Raw genomic sequence first — 18,748 nt, forward strand, 5'->3', positions numbered from 1 at the left:
AATCCCTGTAGTTGTTCTTAGGATATATAAGAGGGGTGATTTCTAAATCTGAGAAGACAGTATACAGTGTCCAGATAATCTCTAATTTCTCCCCTACTCTCCTGTAGGAGACCCAGAGAATCGGAGGCATTCACAGTGTGCTCACACCTTTACCCTACGTCTCTCTTTCCCAAGCTGCAACACAAGGTTATGTGGTTCATACCAAGGCAGGCTATCTGCATAGCTCACAAAAGTCCTTTGTCACATAGGACTACATACCTCATGGGATGGAGGTGGAGTATTTAGATATAGCAAAATGTCAGAGGGCTTGCTGGGATGGTAAGACACCAGCAGAGCATCAGGAATTCAGCACAATAGATGGTAAAGGAAAGAAAATAGAAATGATAGTAAAGGAAAGAAAATAGAAACGATAGCTAAAAGAAACCAAATACAAAATAATTTGAGCTTTGGGCATAGGGTTCTTAATTCTTGTCTTTTCATGCTTTATTGCCTCTGTGTGATGTTGACTGAATAATATACAATATAAGAGACAATGCATAAAAAGTTTTTGAGCTAAAAAGAATCTTAGTGTAGACATTGATGTTCACTAGAAATATTGATGAATTCAATACTTTCTGTGGAGTTTTGCAGACATTTAAATAAATGTCACTGGAGCCCATTTAATACAGTGAACAAAAATATGTTGAATGCATGAATGTCTACTCAAAATTTTAAAATAAATAAATAAAGTCGAGGGAGTTTGGGATTGGTATTCCTGATCCTTGCCTCCACTCTGCCCCTAGATATTTATATTGCATTGTAAGGTACTTTGTGGCTTTTAATTTTCTCATCTGAAAATGTAAATAAATTATACCAGGTTCTAGTTGCTAATATTCAAGTCCCTAAAACTAATGTGGACCATCTGAGCCCAGATGAGATTTGTAGCAAATTAATTAACTGGAAATATGAACTATTATGGCAACAGATCCTTCCCAGCTTGGCTGCTGCTCCTTGTGACTGATTGCCTGCTAAGTGCTGTATTAACAGTCTTGGATCATTGACCAATTTAATTTGAATGTAATTAATTCTATAAATGTGAGCTGTCCTTATTTACTTTCATTAAAATTAAATCACGACAAAAAGAAGATATATATCAAACTGTAATCCCTTGCTTCAGGTATGAGTCACATCTGGTTCTCATACAGTAATCTTGAACTTTCTTCAACTCACCTTTAATCATGCTTTTAAAAATTCCTGGGGCCCACATGCTTCTGGGAATTCTGATCATATGAGATTCTGTCTAAAACATTTGAGTACTTCTACAATTCTTGATTTGTTCCATGATCTAGAAAAGAACTGTGCTCTTTTCCTTACCTAAAACAGTGTTGGAAAGGTATGTCTCATAATTTATGCCTAAATAATTAATTATATGTTTAATTTTGTTTTGGAGATTTATTCCTCCCCCTCTTCCTTTTAAATAGGAATTTACTGACTGACAATGGCAGAAAGAGTCTTAGGGAAGTTGGATATTCTTGATGAGCAAGCAAAGACCCTCTTGGCCACAAGAGCAAAGGTTTGTAAAATACGAGCTAAAATTCACTGAATTTTATCATTAAAAGTTATCATTTCAAATGTGAATGGGCTACAGACTAATTTTTAAAAAGGTAATAATTGTATTAGTTAAAAGAATCATTTATGTAATACTATAAAGAATTGATTAAATATATGAGGTAACTTCCAGCCAGCTGTAATGTTTGGTTATGATGCATCTAACCTGTTTTTTTTGTAAAAAAAAAAAATCCTAAGCAGTCAAATAGTAAATGTGACTACTCCTGGGACTTCCCAGGTGGTTTAGTGACTAAGACTCTATGCTCCCAATGCAGGGACCATGGGTTCAATCCCTGATCAGGGAACTAGATCCCACACGCTACAACTAAGTGTTCACGTGTCACAACTAAAGACCCCACATGCCACGACTAAGACCCAGTGCAGAAAAATAAATAAATTTTCTTTAATGTGACTGCTATAGTTTTTACTTATATGTTAAACGTAAAAACTTGTTTAGTTGATTCGTTAAAAGGAAGAAAATATTTGATATAGCTACCAAGTTAGAAATAAAGTTCTTAGAAAATAAACTGAAAAGTGTTTGTTGTTTAACTGCTAAGTCATGTCTGACTCTTTTGGAACCCTATGGACTGTAGCCTGCCAGGCTCCTCTGTCTATGGGATTTCCCAGGCAAGAATACTGGAGTAAGTGGCCATTTCCTTCTCCAGGGGATCTTCCCTATCCAGGGATTCAATGTCTCCTGCATTGCAGGTGAATTCTTTATCACTGAGACGACAGGGAAGACTCAAAAGAATGAGACTATTATAAAATTAAATATAAGATATTAATAAATAATACAGTTCTGAAACACCAGATGTTTTTACATGTGAGCAATTTAATTTGATTACAAAAAGACTTGTAAGATAATATAACAATGTGGATAAATGAAGTATATATAAAGAGCAATGGCGTTTAAGAAATCAAGGAGGACACCACAGAAACTCTTAAGTGAATAAACATATTTGCAAACCTGAAAATGAAAGCATTAGTTTAAATAATAATTTGGTTTTTTAAATATTTCATAATTGTCTCCTTTCATTCAGAAAATAAAGTAGAGGAATATGGAAAAATGGAATACATTTGTTCTGTTATAGCTATCAAAATTTTGAAATACCAAACCAAGCGTAACTTAACTAAAGCAAACCTGTTAGACTTTGACACCCCAAAGTTTATTGCTTTTTAATTTTTTATTTTAAATGAATTGTAATTTACTTAAAAAGTATAATCAGAGATAAATCTATTAAATTTGTCACAAAATTTCTTTATACATAAAAGGTTAAGTTATAATTAGTAATAATAATTCTTACTTTTCTGGGAGCCTCCTTTGCACAAAGCATTTCCATGTATTTTCTCATTTTGTGTAACTATGCTTAATTCATGTGACTGACAGAAAATTCTCTTGAAGTTCTTTTAAAAGTATATAAAGTCATTTTAAAAATATTTTCTTAGTTTTCAAGTTATATTTTTGGAAACAAGTTAAGCAATATATGTGCTGCTGCTAAGTCGCTTCAGTCGTGTCCGACTCTGTGCGACCCCATAGACGGCAGCCCACCAGGCTCCCCCGTCCCTGGGGTTCTCCAGGCAAGAACACTGGAGTGGGTTGCCATTTCCTTCTCCAATGCATGAAAGTGAAAAGTGAAAGTGAAGTCACTCAGTCCTGTACGACTCTTAGTGACCCCATGGACTTCAGCCCACCAGGCTCCTCCATCCATGGGATTTTCCAGGCAAGAGTACTGGAGTGGGGTACCACTGCCTTCTCTGAAGCAATATATATAGATATATATAAAGAAAATTGTACATAAGGAAAATGATATAAAGAAATATTAATAGTTTTTGGCCTCTTCCCTCTAATCCTTTCTTCTGAGGCAGATTCCTTTTAGCAGTTGAGGTTTATCCATCTACATCTTTTGTAGTCTTATAAAGATATACAAATAATAAATGTATGATTGTATACATACATTTATCTTTACTTACAAATATCTATAATATAAATATAATACAGGTTTTTTTTTACATACACATTTTACATACAATATTTACATACACATATATTTGTGAAGATAGATTATCTCTCTTTACTGACAAAAAATGAAATACAATATATAAATCAGTTTGGTAATTGCTTCTTTATTTTTTTAAATCTTTTATTTTGAAATAATCGTAGACTCAGTTCCATGGATGGAGGAGCCTGGTGGGCTGCAGTCCATGGGGTCGCAAAGAGTCAGACACGACTGAGCAACTTCACTTTCTTTCTTTCTATATTTGGAGAAGGAAATGGCAACCCACTCCAGTGTTCTTGCCTGGAGAATCCCATGGATGGAGAGGCCTGGTGGGCTGCAGCCTATGAGGTTGCAAAGAGTCGGACATGACTAAGCAACTAACAGACACACACACAAGAAGTTACAGAAATAGTACAAATAGTTCCATGTACCTTTCCTCAGTTGACCCCCCAAAATGACATCTTACATAGTTGTAGTTCACTAGCCTAAACCAGTATGAGTCACATCCAGCATTGATACTGGTATATTACTATTAACCAGACTACAGACTTTACCCAATCATCTCCATTTTTTAAACTTTATTCTTTTGTTTCTGTAGTTTTATGCAATTTTATCACATTACAGATTGTGGAAACTACCATAATCAAAGCATATTACACCTCCATCCTATAAAAGGACTCCCTCATGTTACTCCTTTGCATTTGGATCTACTTGTTGTTATTGTTTAGTCACTAAGTTGTGTCCAACTCTTTGTGACCCTATGGACTGTAGCCTGCCAGGCTCCTCTGTCCATGGAATCTTCCAGGCAAGAGTACTGGAATGGGTTGCGATTTCCTCCTCTAGGGGATCTTCCCAGCCTAGGGACTGAACCCACGTCTTTTGCATTTCCTGCATTACAGGCAGATTCTTTACCACTGAGCCACCAGGAAAGCCCATTCCCCTATCCCAATTCTGTCTCTATCCCCAGCAATGACTAATCTATTCTTCATATCTATAGTTTTATAATTTTGAGAATGTTATGTAAATGAAATTATTCAGTGTGTAAAATTTTGAGATTGACTATTTCACTATACTCTTGAGGTCCATTAATTTTTTGCATGAAGTAATAGTGGGGTTTTTTTTTATGGTAAATAATATGTAAAAGTTACTGCTGAGTAGTATTCCATTATATGAATGTACAGAGTTTCAATTGCTTACCCACTGAAGGATATTTCATTGTTTTCAGTATTTTGCTTTTAAAAATAAGGCTGCTAAAAAAATTAGCTCAGTGTGTATGCCCAGCAGTGGGATTGCTGGGTCATAAGGCAGTTCTATTTCCAGTTTTTTAAGGAATCTCCACACTGTTCTCCATAGTGGCTGTACTAGTTTGCATTCCGGCATACACATTGAGGAAACCAGAACTGAAAGAGGCACATGTACCCCAATGTTCATCGCAGCACTGTTTATAATAGCCAGGACATGGAAGCAACCTAGATGTCCATCAGCAGATGAATGGATAAGAAAGCTGTGGTACATATACACAATGGAGTATTACTCAGCCATTAAAAAGAATACATTTGAATCAGTTCTAATGAGGTGGATGAAACTGGAGCCTATTATACAGAGTGAAGTAAGCCAGAAAGAAAAACACCAATACAGTATACTAACGCATATATATGGAATTTAGAAAGATGGTAACAATAACCCTGTATACGAGACAGCAAAAGAGACACTGATGTATAGAACAGTCTTTTGGACTCTGTGGGAGAGGGAGAGGGTGGGATGATTTGGGAGAATGGCATTGAAACATGTATAATATCATATATGAAACGAGTCGCCAGTCCAGGTTTGATGCACAATACTGGATGCTTGGGGCTGGTGCACTGGGACGACCCAGAGGGATGGTATGGGGAGGGAGGAGGGAGGAGGGTTCAGGATGGGAAACACGTGTATACCTGTGGTGGATTCATGTTGATATATGGCAAAACCAATACAATATTGTAAAGTTAAAAAAAAAAAAGACAAAAAAAATACACTGGAACATAATCTATGAACAACAATAAAAAAGACATGAGAAAATATTTTGAAATAAATGATAACAAAAGATAAAAAAAAATAAGCTGAAGTAAAGCTGCTATGAATATTTATGTATAGGATTTTCTATGAATGTAAGTTTTATTTCTTTGGGGTGAATGCCCAAGAGTGTCTGCCAGTGCAGTGTCTGTCTCTCAGAATCAACCAGGTTAGAGCCACAAGGTTTGGTCTGAGTTCCCCCTCCCTGTGCCTCAGTCTGGAAATGGCCTTCAAGAATAAGAAAGGCTATTGTAGGCTGACCTCATTTGTTTCTCTTTCCTCAGGGATCACGGTCCTGCTCTGCCTGTTTCCTAATGCCTGATTGTAGTTGTTTTCATGTACTTTGTCTGGTTTTCTAGTTGTTTATAGCAGAAGGGCAATTCCTGTAGCACTGAATCCCTCACTGGCAGAAGTGCTCATATCCTATGATTTCCTTTTCAAGTTATTATTTCTTTATTCCTCTGTGCAGTTCTCTGAGAGAGCTTTTTAGAGAAGATTTTCAGCTCCTTAACTCATTCTTTAGTTTTACCCTTTTTGCTCTTCAGTCCATCTGTATAAATACTTGAATGGAATTCTCTTTTGATTGCTTTCTTAACTCAATTTCTGGCTCTGGCTCCACCATGTATGTGGCTCCAGGGAGAGAACTGGGTTGGAGGGACCTGCCTGCTATGGCTCCAATAACTCTACGGATTAATAATTGTCTTTGCTGAATATATAGGTAATTCTTAAATTCGGAACTTTAGAATTCTAAACTTCAGAGGGAACCTTCATGAGCATCTAGTCCAACACCCTCACTTAATAAATGGGAAAAGAGTCTGTACACAAGGCCTCCCAACTTTCAGTCTGCATTATTTTTCCATTGTTGCCTGCCACATAAATTCTGTGCATGAGGGTGCAGGTATAAAGCGAGATTAATTTTTCCCTTTCCATACAGGGTTTTCCTCATATGAAATGTACTCATTTTTCTCACTGTGTTATATTTTGGATTTGTTGCAGAAAAATTGCCTTCAGAGTCAAGTAAAGAGAAAGATTTCAGTGATACCCCTGACGTTTGATTTCCAGTTGGAACTTGAAAAGGATATTGCTACCTCCATATCTAAGACAAACTCAAAGATCACAAAAGACAGATCATATGGCACTAAAAAACCAAAAAGGTTATCATTATATCTACCTGAAACTTTCAGTCTGAAGTTTTAAAGCATTATTTTTATTGACTTAGATTGTGCAATCTATATTAAATGTAAGCTTTGTCAACATAGGTATATTTCATAATGGTTATGAGTTACAGTATGCTAGATTAGTATTCTGAATACTAGTTTATAAAATATTTATTATAATATTTCACCATTGTAGATGATAATTGTACATAGTAGTTATAATTCTAAATGTTTAAAGAAAGACTTCTCGAGCTATATCAATCCAAGTTAATATCAGGATTTATTTCAAGCTTCAACCAATATACTGCAAAAAAAAAAAAAGATATTCCTAGAAAACTAAGTAAGGCAGTTTCTCTGTGTACTTACATGGGGTAGCCTGAATATGTAATAATTGGTCTCTCACTGGCACTATGCATGTATGTAATGAGGTATATTTTTTCTAGGCACTATAAATGTGGAGGAGATCCAAGACAAAAGAAATAGTAAAATGTAGAATCAATAAGACTTCAAATCAATTGGGCATTTGTGGTAGTATCAATACTGCTGTTACCTCATTTATTTTTATTCTGTAGTAACTCAACTTTCTGGTGGGCTTCCCCAGTGGCTCAGTGGTAAAGAATCCGCCTGCCATGCAGGAGACATGGGTGTGATCCATGGGTCGGGAAGATCCCCTGGAGAAGGAAATGGCAACCCACTCCAGTATTCTTGCCTGGGAAATGCCACTGAAAGAGTAGCCTGGGGGGCTATAGTCCATGGGGTCACAAAATAGTCAGACATGACTTAGCAAATAAACAGCAAAAACAACTCAATGCATTAAGGGCAGTTTCACAGATGACAAACCCAAGTCTTGGTGAGCTAAAATGATTTGCCCAGAGTCACACAGCTAGCAAGTGGCAGATGCTAGATTTAAATACTAGCTAGATTTAAATTTCAGAGCCTATGCTCTTATCATTACCACATTCTACAGACTGATTTCCAGCTTTTGGTCTTGGTGACTAGATGTATTTTGGTGTTTTGTACTTAGGTAGAGATCATAGGTTGAAAAGCAGATTGGGGTGGGTAAGAGATTAGAACGAGAAATGCTGAGCTTTGGGACATCCAGGTGGTGGTATCTAAAAGACAGTTGGACAAACATGTCTGAATATAAAGTAAAACAAGACCATTTAGACTCAAAATACAGCTTACTCAACTGTATTTTTGTTATTTATGATTTACCAGGAAACATGTCAGAACATGTTTCCATTGTGCAGAAAAGGAGTTTGTTTCTAGCACAAATAAATATTAATGGTTTACATACTTTAGCTTTATCACAAACTTCTTTCACTACTACTTTGTTTTTCTGTAGATATGGCCAATACTTTTACTTCAAAATCATTTATAGATCTATCCATGTTAAAATAGAATATTTTAATAATACATAGAAAAAGTTGCATAAAATAGAAGTTGGGCCCCACTCCTACATGAGCCAACATGTCAGATCTGATTCACACAGATTTCAGCTCAGCCTAAAACTTACATCATAATCATGACCCACCAGTACCAGAGTAACTCCTACCAACTGCATGCCTTTTTCATTTTTGATCTCTAGTCTACTGCTATTCAAAGTGTTATCTTCCATCTGGCAGCATTGGTATCATTTGGCAGCTTGTTTGAAATACAGAATTTTCTGACCTCATCCCAAACCAAAGCTGCAGTTAACAAGACCCCCCCAGGTAATTTCTGTGGACACTAACAATTGAGAAGTACTACTCTAGCCTTTCAAACATGGAGGAATCATTAAATACAGATTGCGGGGCCCCACTGGCAGAGTTTTTGATTCTGTAGGTCTGGGCTGGGGCCTGATAATTTGCATGTCTGGTCAAGTCTCCAGGAGACACTGATGCTGTTGGCACAGGGACCACCTGCTCTAGCTGTGTCCCCACTGTAATCATGCTGGTCAAGAAGCTCCATGCTTCTTCTTGAATTGATGGCTATCATAGCAACACTCAACTTGGTGTTATGATCACCTAGATGAAACATACCTAGGGTTGAACTGTAGTTGAGTTTTGTTTTCAGAACAGTGGTTTTAACCCATCTGCATGTTAGCCAGGGAGCTTTAAAATAATTGGATTCAACTTTAATTAATTTGGAGTAGGGCCCAGGCATTACTATTTTTAAGGTTTCTCAGATGATTCTGAGAAAAGCTAGGATTGAGAATCATTAAAATTCATAGGGCTGCTTTCTCAGTTACTCTTACTCCCAGAGAGATCTTTTCTATGTTACTATTAGCTCAAGATTTCTGCATTTTTCTTGTATAGATGGGAACTGATAAAGGTGATGGCCACAAACACCCAAAATTTGCTGGAAGGACATTCCTGGGATTATTTTACTGATAGGCAGAGAGTTTTATAATCATTTGAAAATCTCTCTCAGTCTTTTGCCTTTCATTTGTCCATGGTCTTTAAGACTTGTCAGCAAACACCAAAGCTACTCTTCTTTGCAACTTTTCATAATTGGACCTTTTACAAAAGAGCCATACTCATTTTAACAAAAGTCTTTTTAAAAAATTACCTGGAACATAAGTTTTAAAAGAGAAAAAAGTGATCTCTTCCATACTGGATTCTCAAGTGAAAATGGCAAATTTACCACTTATTAAGTGGTAAGATCTAGGAAACAAGTTAGGGGCAAGTAGACATATTAAGAATACTTTTTCTTTAGATTAATAGGGTCTTCTCATTAGAAAAATCACTTTCCTAAAAATAAATCCAAAAGAATATTCCTTTTAGAAGTATTTTCATGATAGAAGGATAAACTTGCATACAGGAAAGATAATGAAATATGAACAGAGAATATGATTACAGCCTATAATGAAATTTAATCAGTCAAATTCTGTCTTCCTTAATTCAATATACATGTCTTCTACTCTGTGTGACATTAGCCTGGCATAGAGATTAAGAAGATGGGGATTGTTTGCCACTGATTCACTGCAAAAGAATCTCTCTCACTGCCTGATGCTACCTGAGTCCCAAATAGTTTGACCTTCATAGTTGCTGCAGGAACCCACACTCACTGAAATGAATAAAGAACCACAGGCCATTTAAGGGGACTCATATGAAGGAGGGAGATAAAACTAAACTCTCATTAACAGGTGACTCCTAATGAAACACATTTAAGGGAGAAAACAGAGGAAACTTTACAAAATCTCTCTCAAAAAGGAGGAAAGGGGATTTAGAAAAAAAGACCTTTTAAATAAAAAACTGAGTAGAGAAATTAAAAATAGAATACAGATGAAGACTGCATCAATAATCTAGACGATCAAATAAAGACACAATCTTATAAAAATACCACCCCCCCTCACCCCCTGCCACAAAATGAAAATAAGGTTAAAAAGAAACATGTAGGTACAGTTTTAGGATACTCAACATGAAAATATACATTTATTAACTAAATCAGGAGAGCAAGAAACAGATGATGAGGAAATAAAAGAATTATAAGAAAAAAGTGTCATTTAAGACAAACTTGAATTTTCAGATCTAAAGCTTTAGCAAGTACTAGACTTATGGTAAAATTACTCAATTTCAGACAGGGGAGAAAATAGCAGTTAATTACAAAGGAAAGGATAGCAAATAAGATTCCTGTCTCATCTGTATCTCTGAGGCTAGAAAACGGTAAAACCTTTCCAACTTTTAAACAGAATGGCAATCCAGGAATCTGCTATTTGGGTGAATCATCATATATATTTGAGAACAAAACAGAGACAAGTTTTTGGACTTGAAAGACTTTAGAATGTAATCTGCTTATTTATTCTCCCTGAGGAACCTACTTGGAAAAATATTTTTATCCAAATTTAAATTAAATATGAATAAAATAAAGATCCAAACTGAGTATCTTTACTACACAAAAATGTATTTGAAGTTTTCCCATGGTGCCTGAATGAAACTCTGGATTTCCATCTCAAAATGGCTACTCTATAAAAACATAAAGCATTCCAAAGAATTACCAGGCAAGTGTTCCCTAAGAGATTTTCAGTTGAGAAGAGGCAGCCTTAGCTCAACTGCCATGCTTCCACCTGAACGGTACCTTTCTCTGCTTTTCTTTTGTGTGCCAGTGCCACTCGCATGGTCCATTCCAGGCCCCTGCAACAACCTTCCTTTAATTCCAGCCCATGCAGCACAAATCAAGGCCTTTACCTGTGTCCCCTTTAACTCAACTGCAACAGGATATAATTTCACAGGGGATTTTTCTAACTATAAGACAAAAAGGGGGAGGGGAAGAGTTGAATCTTTTAAAAATCCACATAGCCCCAAACCAATACAACTTACAAAAAACAGATTTATAATTTAATGCTAGTGAAGTCACCTACCAAATTTATAACTCCAAGTCCAATTCCTCATATTTTTTTTGAGAACACAGTACTAGGAACACAAGTTCTATTCCTAGACTCTTATCCCCTCCATTCCTTCTTTCTACTGTTGGGAAAACTCTCCACAAGTGTCTTGTATTTCTGTACATTTGTGAGCAAAAGCACTGGCTGCCTTTGTTCCCATCTTTTCTAGGACGTTTGTATAGCAGACAGCCTTGGAAGACAAAGAAAGTGCCCTCTTCTGAGCAAGAGCAGGAATATTGCTGCTGCTGCTGCTGCTAAGTCACTTAAGTCGTGTCCGACTCTGTGCAACCCCATAGACGGCAGCCCACCAGGCTCCCCTGTCCCTGGGATTCTCCAGGCAAGAACACTGGAGTGGGTTGCCATTTCCTTCTCCAATGCATGAAAGTGAAAAGTGAAAGTGAAGTCGCTCAGTCGTGTTCGACTCCTAGCAACCCCATGGACTGCAGCCTACCAGGCTCCTCTGTCCATGGGATTTTCCAGGCAAGAGTACTGGAGTGGGGTGCCATTGCCTTCTCCGGAGTAAGAATATTACTGCCCATTAAAAAGATCTGGGTTCCCTAAACTCAAGGTTCCAGTCCTGTAACATAACCCAGTGTGGGTGCTGATGTCATTTGGCCTTCTGCTTATTGCCCTGTGGAACTGGGGCTCAGAGAATTAATGCAGAAGATCCCATTCCTATTGCTGTGTGTGATAAATAGTCGGTTGTCACTGAACCATCAATCTCATGTCTTCCAAAAGAGATGAAATTGTATCAGGCCAACTTGTTACTTTGTAAGTAGGGTCAAATTTCTGACTTTTCACAGCTCTCCACACCTAGTTGGAGGGAAGGAGCTAGGGGTAGAATGACAGAAACCTTGTTGCTTCTCTTAAACTGAGTGGTACACAAAATTGTGGCTCATTCCTCAGTGACTAATAGAGTATTCTTATCCATGTGCCTCTGAGCTTAGAAGGAACCTATATCACAGCTATTTTATCTATCCTATAAGTCTACCTGCTTCTAGGTAGCAGGATTTATAATTTAGTTATACCTAAACTATACCTAAATTAATCCATGTAATAAAATTTTAAGTAAGAAGGAGAACAACATGATAGGGGACTATGTAAGCTAAAAATGAAGTGATTAATTGAGGACAGAGTTTATGTAAAGTTTATTTTACAAGTACCTAGCACTTAGTTCAGTTTTGTGTTTTTTTTTTTTTTATAAATTAAGTGCGCATTTACTAAAGGACCAATAAATAAATAAGTAAATAAAGCTGTCATCTCCCAGGAATTCCACCAAACTTTGCTTTCCTCTCACAAGCACTTTGAATCTTTAAGAGTATTTTGCAAAATTAGCATGTTTAAGACCTCCCCAAAGAATGTTAAAATGACCATAATTTGAGAACTGGAAAGGCACAGTACTAGTAATGGGAAAGGAAGAGCTATAAACATGGATGTAGAAGAAATTAAGATAATTATGAGTACATTGCTTCCCAGTGGCCCAGTGGGTAAAGAATCTGCCTGCAATGCAGGAGATGCAGGAGACACAGGTTTGATTCGTGGGTCCAGAAGATCCCCTGGAGGAGGGCATGGCAACCCACTCCAGTATTCTTGCCTGGAGAATCCCATGGACAGAGGAGCCTGGCAGGCTACAATCCATGTTGGATGCAAAGAGTCGGACATGACTGAAGCAATTGAGCAGACGTATAACTATGCTGCTTTGAAGCATGAGTCTGGTAATGGATGATCTGGGAAACTATAAATGGTGAAAATAAAATTAACAAGAAGAAGAAAACATAAATAAATCAATAGCTAGAAAAATTTGAGAAAGCTGTCAGAAAACTATCTTTTACCAAAGCACCACCTTGAAGTTGTGTCAAGGGTGAGTTTCTTCAAAGAACTATTTAAATGATTCCTGAGCATAGACAAAGATGAAATACTTCCAATTCTTCTCATAAAGATAACTTTGATCCTCAAGTCTGACCATAAGAATATAAAACCATTACAGTATTTCACTTATAGATTTTTTAAAAATCTAAAATAAAATATTACCCGTTTCATTGTCTGTTCTCAACTCAGGACCATATAAAGCAGTTTTATATGTCTCCATTTCATTCTGCCCATTTTTGGTTATTAAAAGTTTGTGCAGTTTAGTATTTTGATCCTACATATTAGTCAAGGCTTTCCCTTTCCCCATATGTAAGTCTAGTGACATTGGAGGACCTGAAATGAAAAGGGTATGGCCAGCAATTTGATTCTTTCTGTCCTAACCTGTAAGTGGGGGTGGGTGTGGTCTTCTTCCAGCACATCTCCTCCTCTTCCCTCTTTTAATCTTTTTTTTTTTCCTTCTGTTAGGGGAACACTGTTGTGATAGAGCCAGCTCCCACCAATTCCTTACAGCTGAGTGTTGAATTTGCAGGGATTTTGTGAGATCATTGTTAAATACAGTCATTATTTAAATTAAATATGTAAACTAAAAATTCAATGACATATGAAAACAAATACTGAAAACGCATCATTTCCTCATTATTTTCTTATATTTTATTATTATCTATTTTTTTGAAGTCCCTTAGAGTGCTTTTATTTCATCCAACAGAAGGTTCTATTTGTGCAAAGGATGAGACACTGGGAATTAGAGCTGGGAGAGAGCAGGAAAAGGGAAAAAATAGCCACATCCACTATCACAGATGGGTCTTCCCAGAACTACCGCGTGGGGGTGAATGAGAGAGTCTGGAATTCATCACCTTCTCTTTCCTCCCTTCCTCCCTTCCTGACAGGGAGGTCTGTTGTACTACAGTTCATGGATCACAAAGAATTGGACACGACTTAGCAACTAAACAATATATTCTGCAAATGTATTTGAAAAAATACCTTTGTTAGATAAGGATAAAAAAAATCATCTCCTTAACAAGACAGTCAACACCATTAGAGTGGAATACTTGACACATTCCCATTTAAATTAGAAATAGGATGACCATTCTAGTATACCTAACTATTGTGGAATTATTTGTCAATGATATTTTTACATAAGAACATGAGATACATGTTCTTATGTAAATACATGTTTATTATACCTAACATGAGATACATGTTAGGTATAAATATTTACCTAATAATATAATATTAGGTAATAATATAATATTAAAATAATATAAATATTTATTTATTATATTATTTATAATAATATTATATTTATCATTTATATTTATTTATTTAATAAATAATTCTTAGTAATTATATTAATTAAATAATAATATTTAATTAATAAATATTTTAATATTTATATAACTATTTATATTTATTATATTATTTATAATAAATTTATTATATTATTAGGTAAATTAAATTTTACCTAATAATATAATATTAGGTAATAATATATTAAAATAATATAATAAATATTTACCTATTATAAATATTTATTGCTGCTTCTAAGTCACTTCAGTCGTGTCCAACTCTGTGGGACCCCATAGACGGCAGCCCACTAGGCTCCTCTGTCCCTGGGATTCTCCAGGCAAGAATACTGGAGTGGGTTGCCATTTCCTTCTCCAATGCATGAAAGTGAAAATTGAAAGTGAAGTCACACAGTCGTGCCCGACTCTTAGCGACCCCATGGACTGCAGCCTACCAGGCTCCTCCGTCCATGGGATTTTCTAGGCAAGAGTACTGGAGTGGGGTGCCATTGCCTTCTCCAATAAATATTTATTAGGTAAATATAAATAAATATTTACCTAGTAATATAATAAATTATTATACCTAACACGAGATACATGTTCTTATGTAAATACATGTTATTTGTCCATACTAGTATACCTAACTATTGTGGAATTATTTGTCAATGATATTTTTACATAAGAACATGAGATACAAATTTAAATGTTTTGAAAAGAACAGATTAATTATTTTATAAAGATTAAATGATTGTTTACTGAAAATCCTAAAAAGAATAAACTGAAAACTCACTGCAGGTTATAAGATTTTAAGAAAGTTCAATGAAAATTTACCAAAACAATTTATACATTCAACAAATACTTATTACACAGGTACTATGTGCCAGTCACTCTCCTGGGTGCTAGGAATACAACAGTGACCTAAACAAAGACCCTATCCTCAATTTACATTCTAGGATAAGGTGGGAAGATAGATAACAAACTAAATAAATAAATCAACATATAATGTAAATTTACTAGTGACAAATGCTATGAAGAAAAATACAGTAAATTAATGGAATTAGGATTGATAGGGATTACTTTAGATGGGAGAGGATGAAAAAAGACCTTTCTGGAAAGGTGGAAATTTGAGTAGAGACTTATGAAATATATCACTTATGATTTGGGTGAGTAAGCCTCTCAATATTTAGGGGGAGAATACTACAAGCAGAGGACAGAGCAAGGGCCAAGGTCCTGAAGTAGGAGCTCAAGTTCCTTTTCTTAAACCAAACAGCCAAAAAACTCACTCTGCTTCCATGTTGAGGGGAGGGGTGAAGGGATGCACAGAGAGGCCTGGAAGGGGCATTCAATGGAAGCTCGTCTACTTAGAAATATAAGAATTGAGGAAAGTTTCTGTCTTTCAATGAGAATTTTGAATTTTATTCAGTGTGACGGGAAATGGTAGGAGGGAAATGACAATCTCATTTACATTTTATGAGTGTCATCATGGGTTGTATTCAGACCATTGGGCGCAAGAGAGATAGCAGACAGAGCAGACAGAAGAAGGCTAGAGATGTGGAGAAGTCGTTCAGATGAGACATGAAGGGGCCTTGGAACTAGGACAGAAGTGATGAGGAAAGAAGCTGTTCAATTTGGGATGTGTTTCAAAGAAAGATCCAGTGAGATTTGTTGAGATATCAGGAATGGGAAATGAGAGAAACAGAAGTCAAAGATGACTGCAGAATACACTTGAAATCTGAAAGAATTGGTATAGACCATCTTATTTATGAAGCAGAAACAGAGTCACAGATGTAGAAAACAAATATACGGATACCAAGGGGGAAGGAGGGGTGGTGGGAAGAATTGAGAGATTGGGATTGACATATATACACTATTGATCCTGTGTGTAATGTAGATAACTAGTGAGAACATACTGTATAGCATATGGAACTCTACTCAATGGTCTTTGGTGACCTAAATGGGAAGTAAATCCAAAAAAAGAGTGGATATACGTATATGCAGGCTTCCCCAGTGGCTCAGTGGTAAAGAATCCGCCTGAAAGGCAGGAGACACAGGAGACGAGGATTCAGTCACTCAGTCAGGAAGATCCCCTGGAGGAGGGCATGGCAACCCACTCCAGTATTCTTGTCAGGAAAAATCCCATGGACAGAGGAGCCTGGCGGGCTACGGGCCATGGGGTCGCAAAGAGTCAGACATGACTGAAGCAACTGAGCACGCACACACAAGTATGTGTGTGGCTGATCCACTTTGCTGTACAATAGAAGCTAACACAAAACTGTAAAGCAACTATACTCCAATAAAGGGAGAAGGCCGTGGCACCCCACTCCAGTACTCTTGCCTGGAAAATCCCATGGATGGAGGAGCCTGGTGGGCTGCAGTCCATGGGGTCGCAACGAGTCAGACACGACTGAGTGACTTCACTTTCACTTTCCACTTTCATGCATTGGAGAAGGAAATGGCAAACCACTCCAGTGTCCTTGCCTGGAGAATCCCAGGGACAGAGAAGCCTGGTAGGCTGCAGTCCATGGGGTCACACAGAGTCAGACACGACTGAAGCGACTTGGCAGCAGCATACTCCAAAAAAAACTTTAAAACAGACAGAAACGGACTTGAGTGCAGAATTTGGGCCTAACCCTCTGGTTGAATGGAATTGAGAAAACCTGGGTGAGAAAGAGATTGGGAAGGAAATGAAAGCAAACATTTGGTTTTGAATATAGGTTTGAAATTCCCATAATACATCTAACTGAAGAAGTCATAAATCTGGAATTCAGGGAAGAGTTTGGGGTCTGTACTAAAATCTGTAAAATAGCAATCTATAGATAATATTTAAAGGTGGAGGACTAGATATTAATTAGAGATGAGTGTCTGAGGTCTAAGTCATAGTATTTAAAGGTCAGAATTACCATGAATTATATGGTAGTATTAACTTCCTTACATACCATCAATAGTCAAAGAATTTAGAGGAGAAAAGTTTTTGTTCACAATAAACAGATGTCATGATCCTATCTGGTATACTGTTCTGGAACCTGAACTGACCCTAAATCCATATCCCACTGCTTGACTAGAGTTGGCAGTGTTCCTAATATTTAATTTAACACATTTCTAAGGTATTTTTCTAAAAGGGTCAATATAGCTTTTGAACAGTAGTTTCCTGAGTGCCCTCAATCCTGTAACACCAGCAGTTTTCCCTATTTCTTTCTTACTAATATTTTCAGTTTCTGCTTAATCAGTCCCTATCTTTTATACTGTACTATAATATATTAAAATAATAACATTCAAATTTATATAACTGGGACTTGACTACATTTCTTCAGATGTATTTTTTAAGTTATTTTATAAGTTTTCTGATTATTTTAATTTAGATTAATTTTCTTTCTTTCAGATATGTCTCCTTCAAAAATATGCCTGAACCTAAAAAAAGTGATTTTCAAAACTCAAATTTAAGACCACCCTTTTTGCCAACAAATATAAAAACTCAGGAAATCAAGTCAATAGGTAATGTTTTGTGTAACATATTTGGCTCTCTTTTGATGTATTGAATGCTTTTATTTACTACTTTATTATTTATTAGTTTGTCTTATAGTTCTTATAATTTGTCTTATAAGTTCTTACAATTTGATGCTTCTGTTGAAAGCATTTGCTTGAAAAGGCTTGTGAAAGATTTCAGTGAGCTATCCAGAAGGATTTCCTAGGAGAAAGAGATAATAAATACCAGAATAGGCAATTTGTACAATTCACAAAAAATTCATATTTTTATGTTTATTTTGCTAGAAAGAAAATCTTTGGATTTCTTTTCAACTCAATCCTGAATTTTCTTATTATTTTTTAAAAAATCACTCAAGTCTGGACATCTTGTTTAGTAGAAACTTACTTTACAGGGACTGTAAAAGAATTCACTTTCCTAAAAACTTAAGGAATCTGTAAGCTAGGAACCAGCATTTTAGTTCCTCCGAGAATTTGGGTGTTTCATGTCGTCTTCGTTGTTGTTTCTCTGACATTGTCAGAAAAACATCTAATTGTGTCGTTCTCATCAACAACCTTGACTGAGATGCCTTGCTTCCATGTTGTCCATTTGCCTCATTTCTGTTACTCTTCATAATCTGATTCCTCAGAAGATTTGTTTATATATACTGCCTCTACTCCTTCAACTTTTGTTCAAACTTCAACCTGCTGCAATTTGTTGTTTTGCCTCTACCATCCTACTGAAGCTACCCTGAATAAGGGTACCAATGATCTCCGTGTTGCTAAATCCAAAGCATTTTTGTTTTCGTTCTCTTCCACTTCTCAATACCAGTGTAGTTGGTTCGTCACTCTCTCCTTCTTAAAACTCTGTTTTTCTGCTATCTCACCTCTTCTCAGTCTCTCTTCTAAATTTCTCTTCTCCATCCTTAAGGTACTGTATTTGCTGAGAGTGCAATCTTGAGCCTGCCTCTGTTTCTA

The 18,748-nt window shown here is 36.4% G+C and overlaps 1 protein-coding gene across 1 annotated transcript in view; it reads left to right on the top strand.

Annotated features, from left to right (window-relative positions):
• C6H1orf141 (chromosome 6 C1orf141 homolog) overlaps nt 1-18,748 on the top strand; it is a 51,137-nt gene that overhangs the window by 12,627 nt on the left and 19,762 nt on the right. Inside the window, exons 2-4 of the mRNA XM_006075561.4 lie at nt 1,461-1,552; nt 6,633-6,790; nt 17,691-17,803. Of these exons, the coding sequence (XP_006075623.3) occupies nt 1,478-1,552; nt 6,633-6,790; nt 17,691-17,803 (346 nt within the window). The 5' untranslated portion in view covers nt 1,461-1,477. The remainder of the gene's footprint in view (nt 1-1,460; nt 1,553-6,632; nt 6,791-17,690; nt 17,804-18,748) is intronic.

This window comes from Bubalus bubalis, chromosome 6 (genome assembly GCF_019923935.1).
Source record: "Bubalus bubalis isolate 160015118507 breed Murrah chromosome 6, NDDB_SH_1, whole genome shotgun sequence".
Lineage (NCBI taxonomy): Eukaryota > Metazoa > Chordata > Mammalia > Artiodactyla > Bovidae > Bubalus > Bubalus bubalis.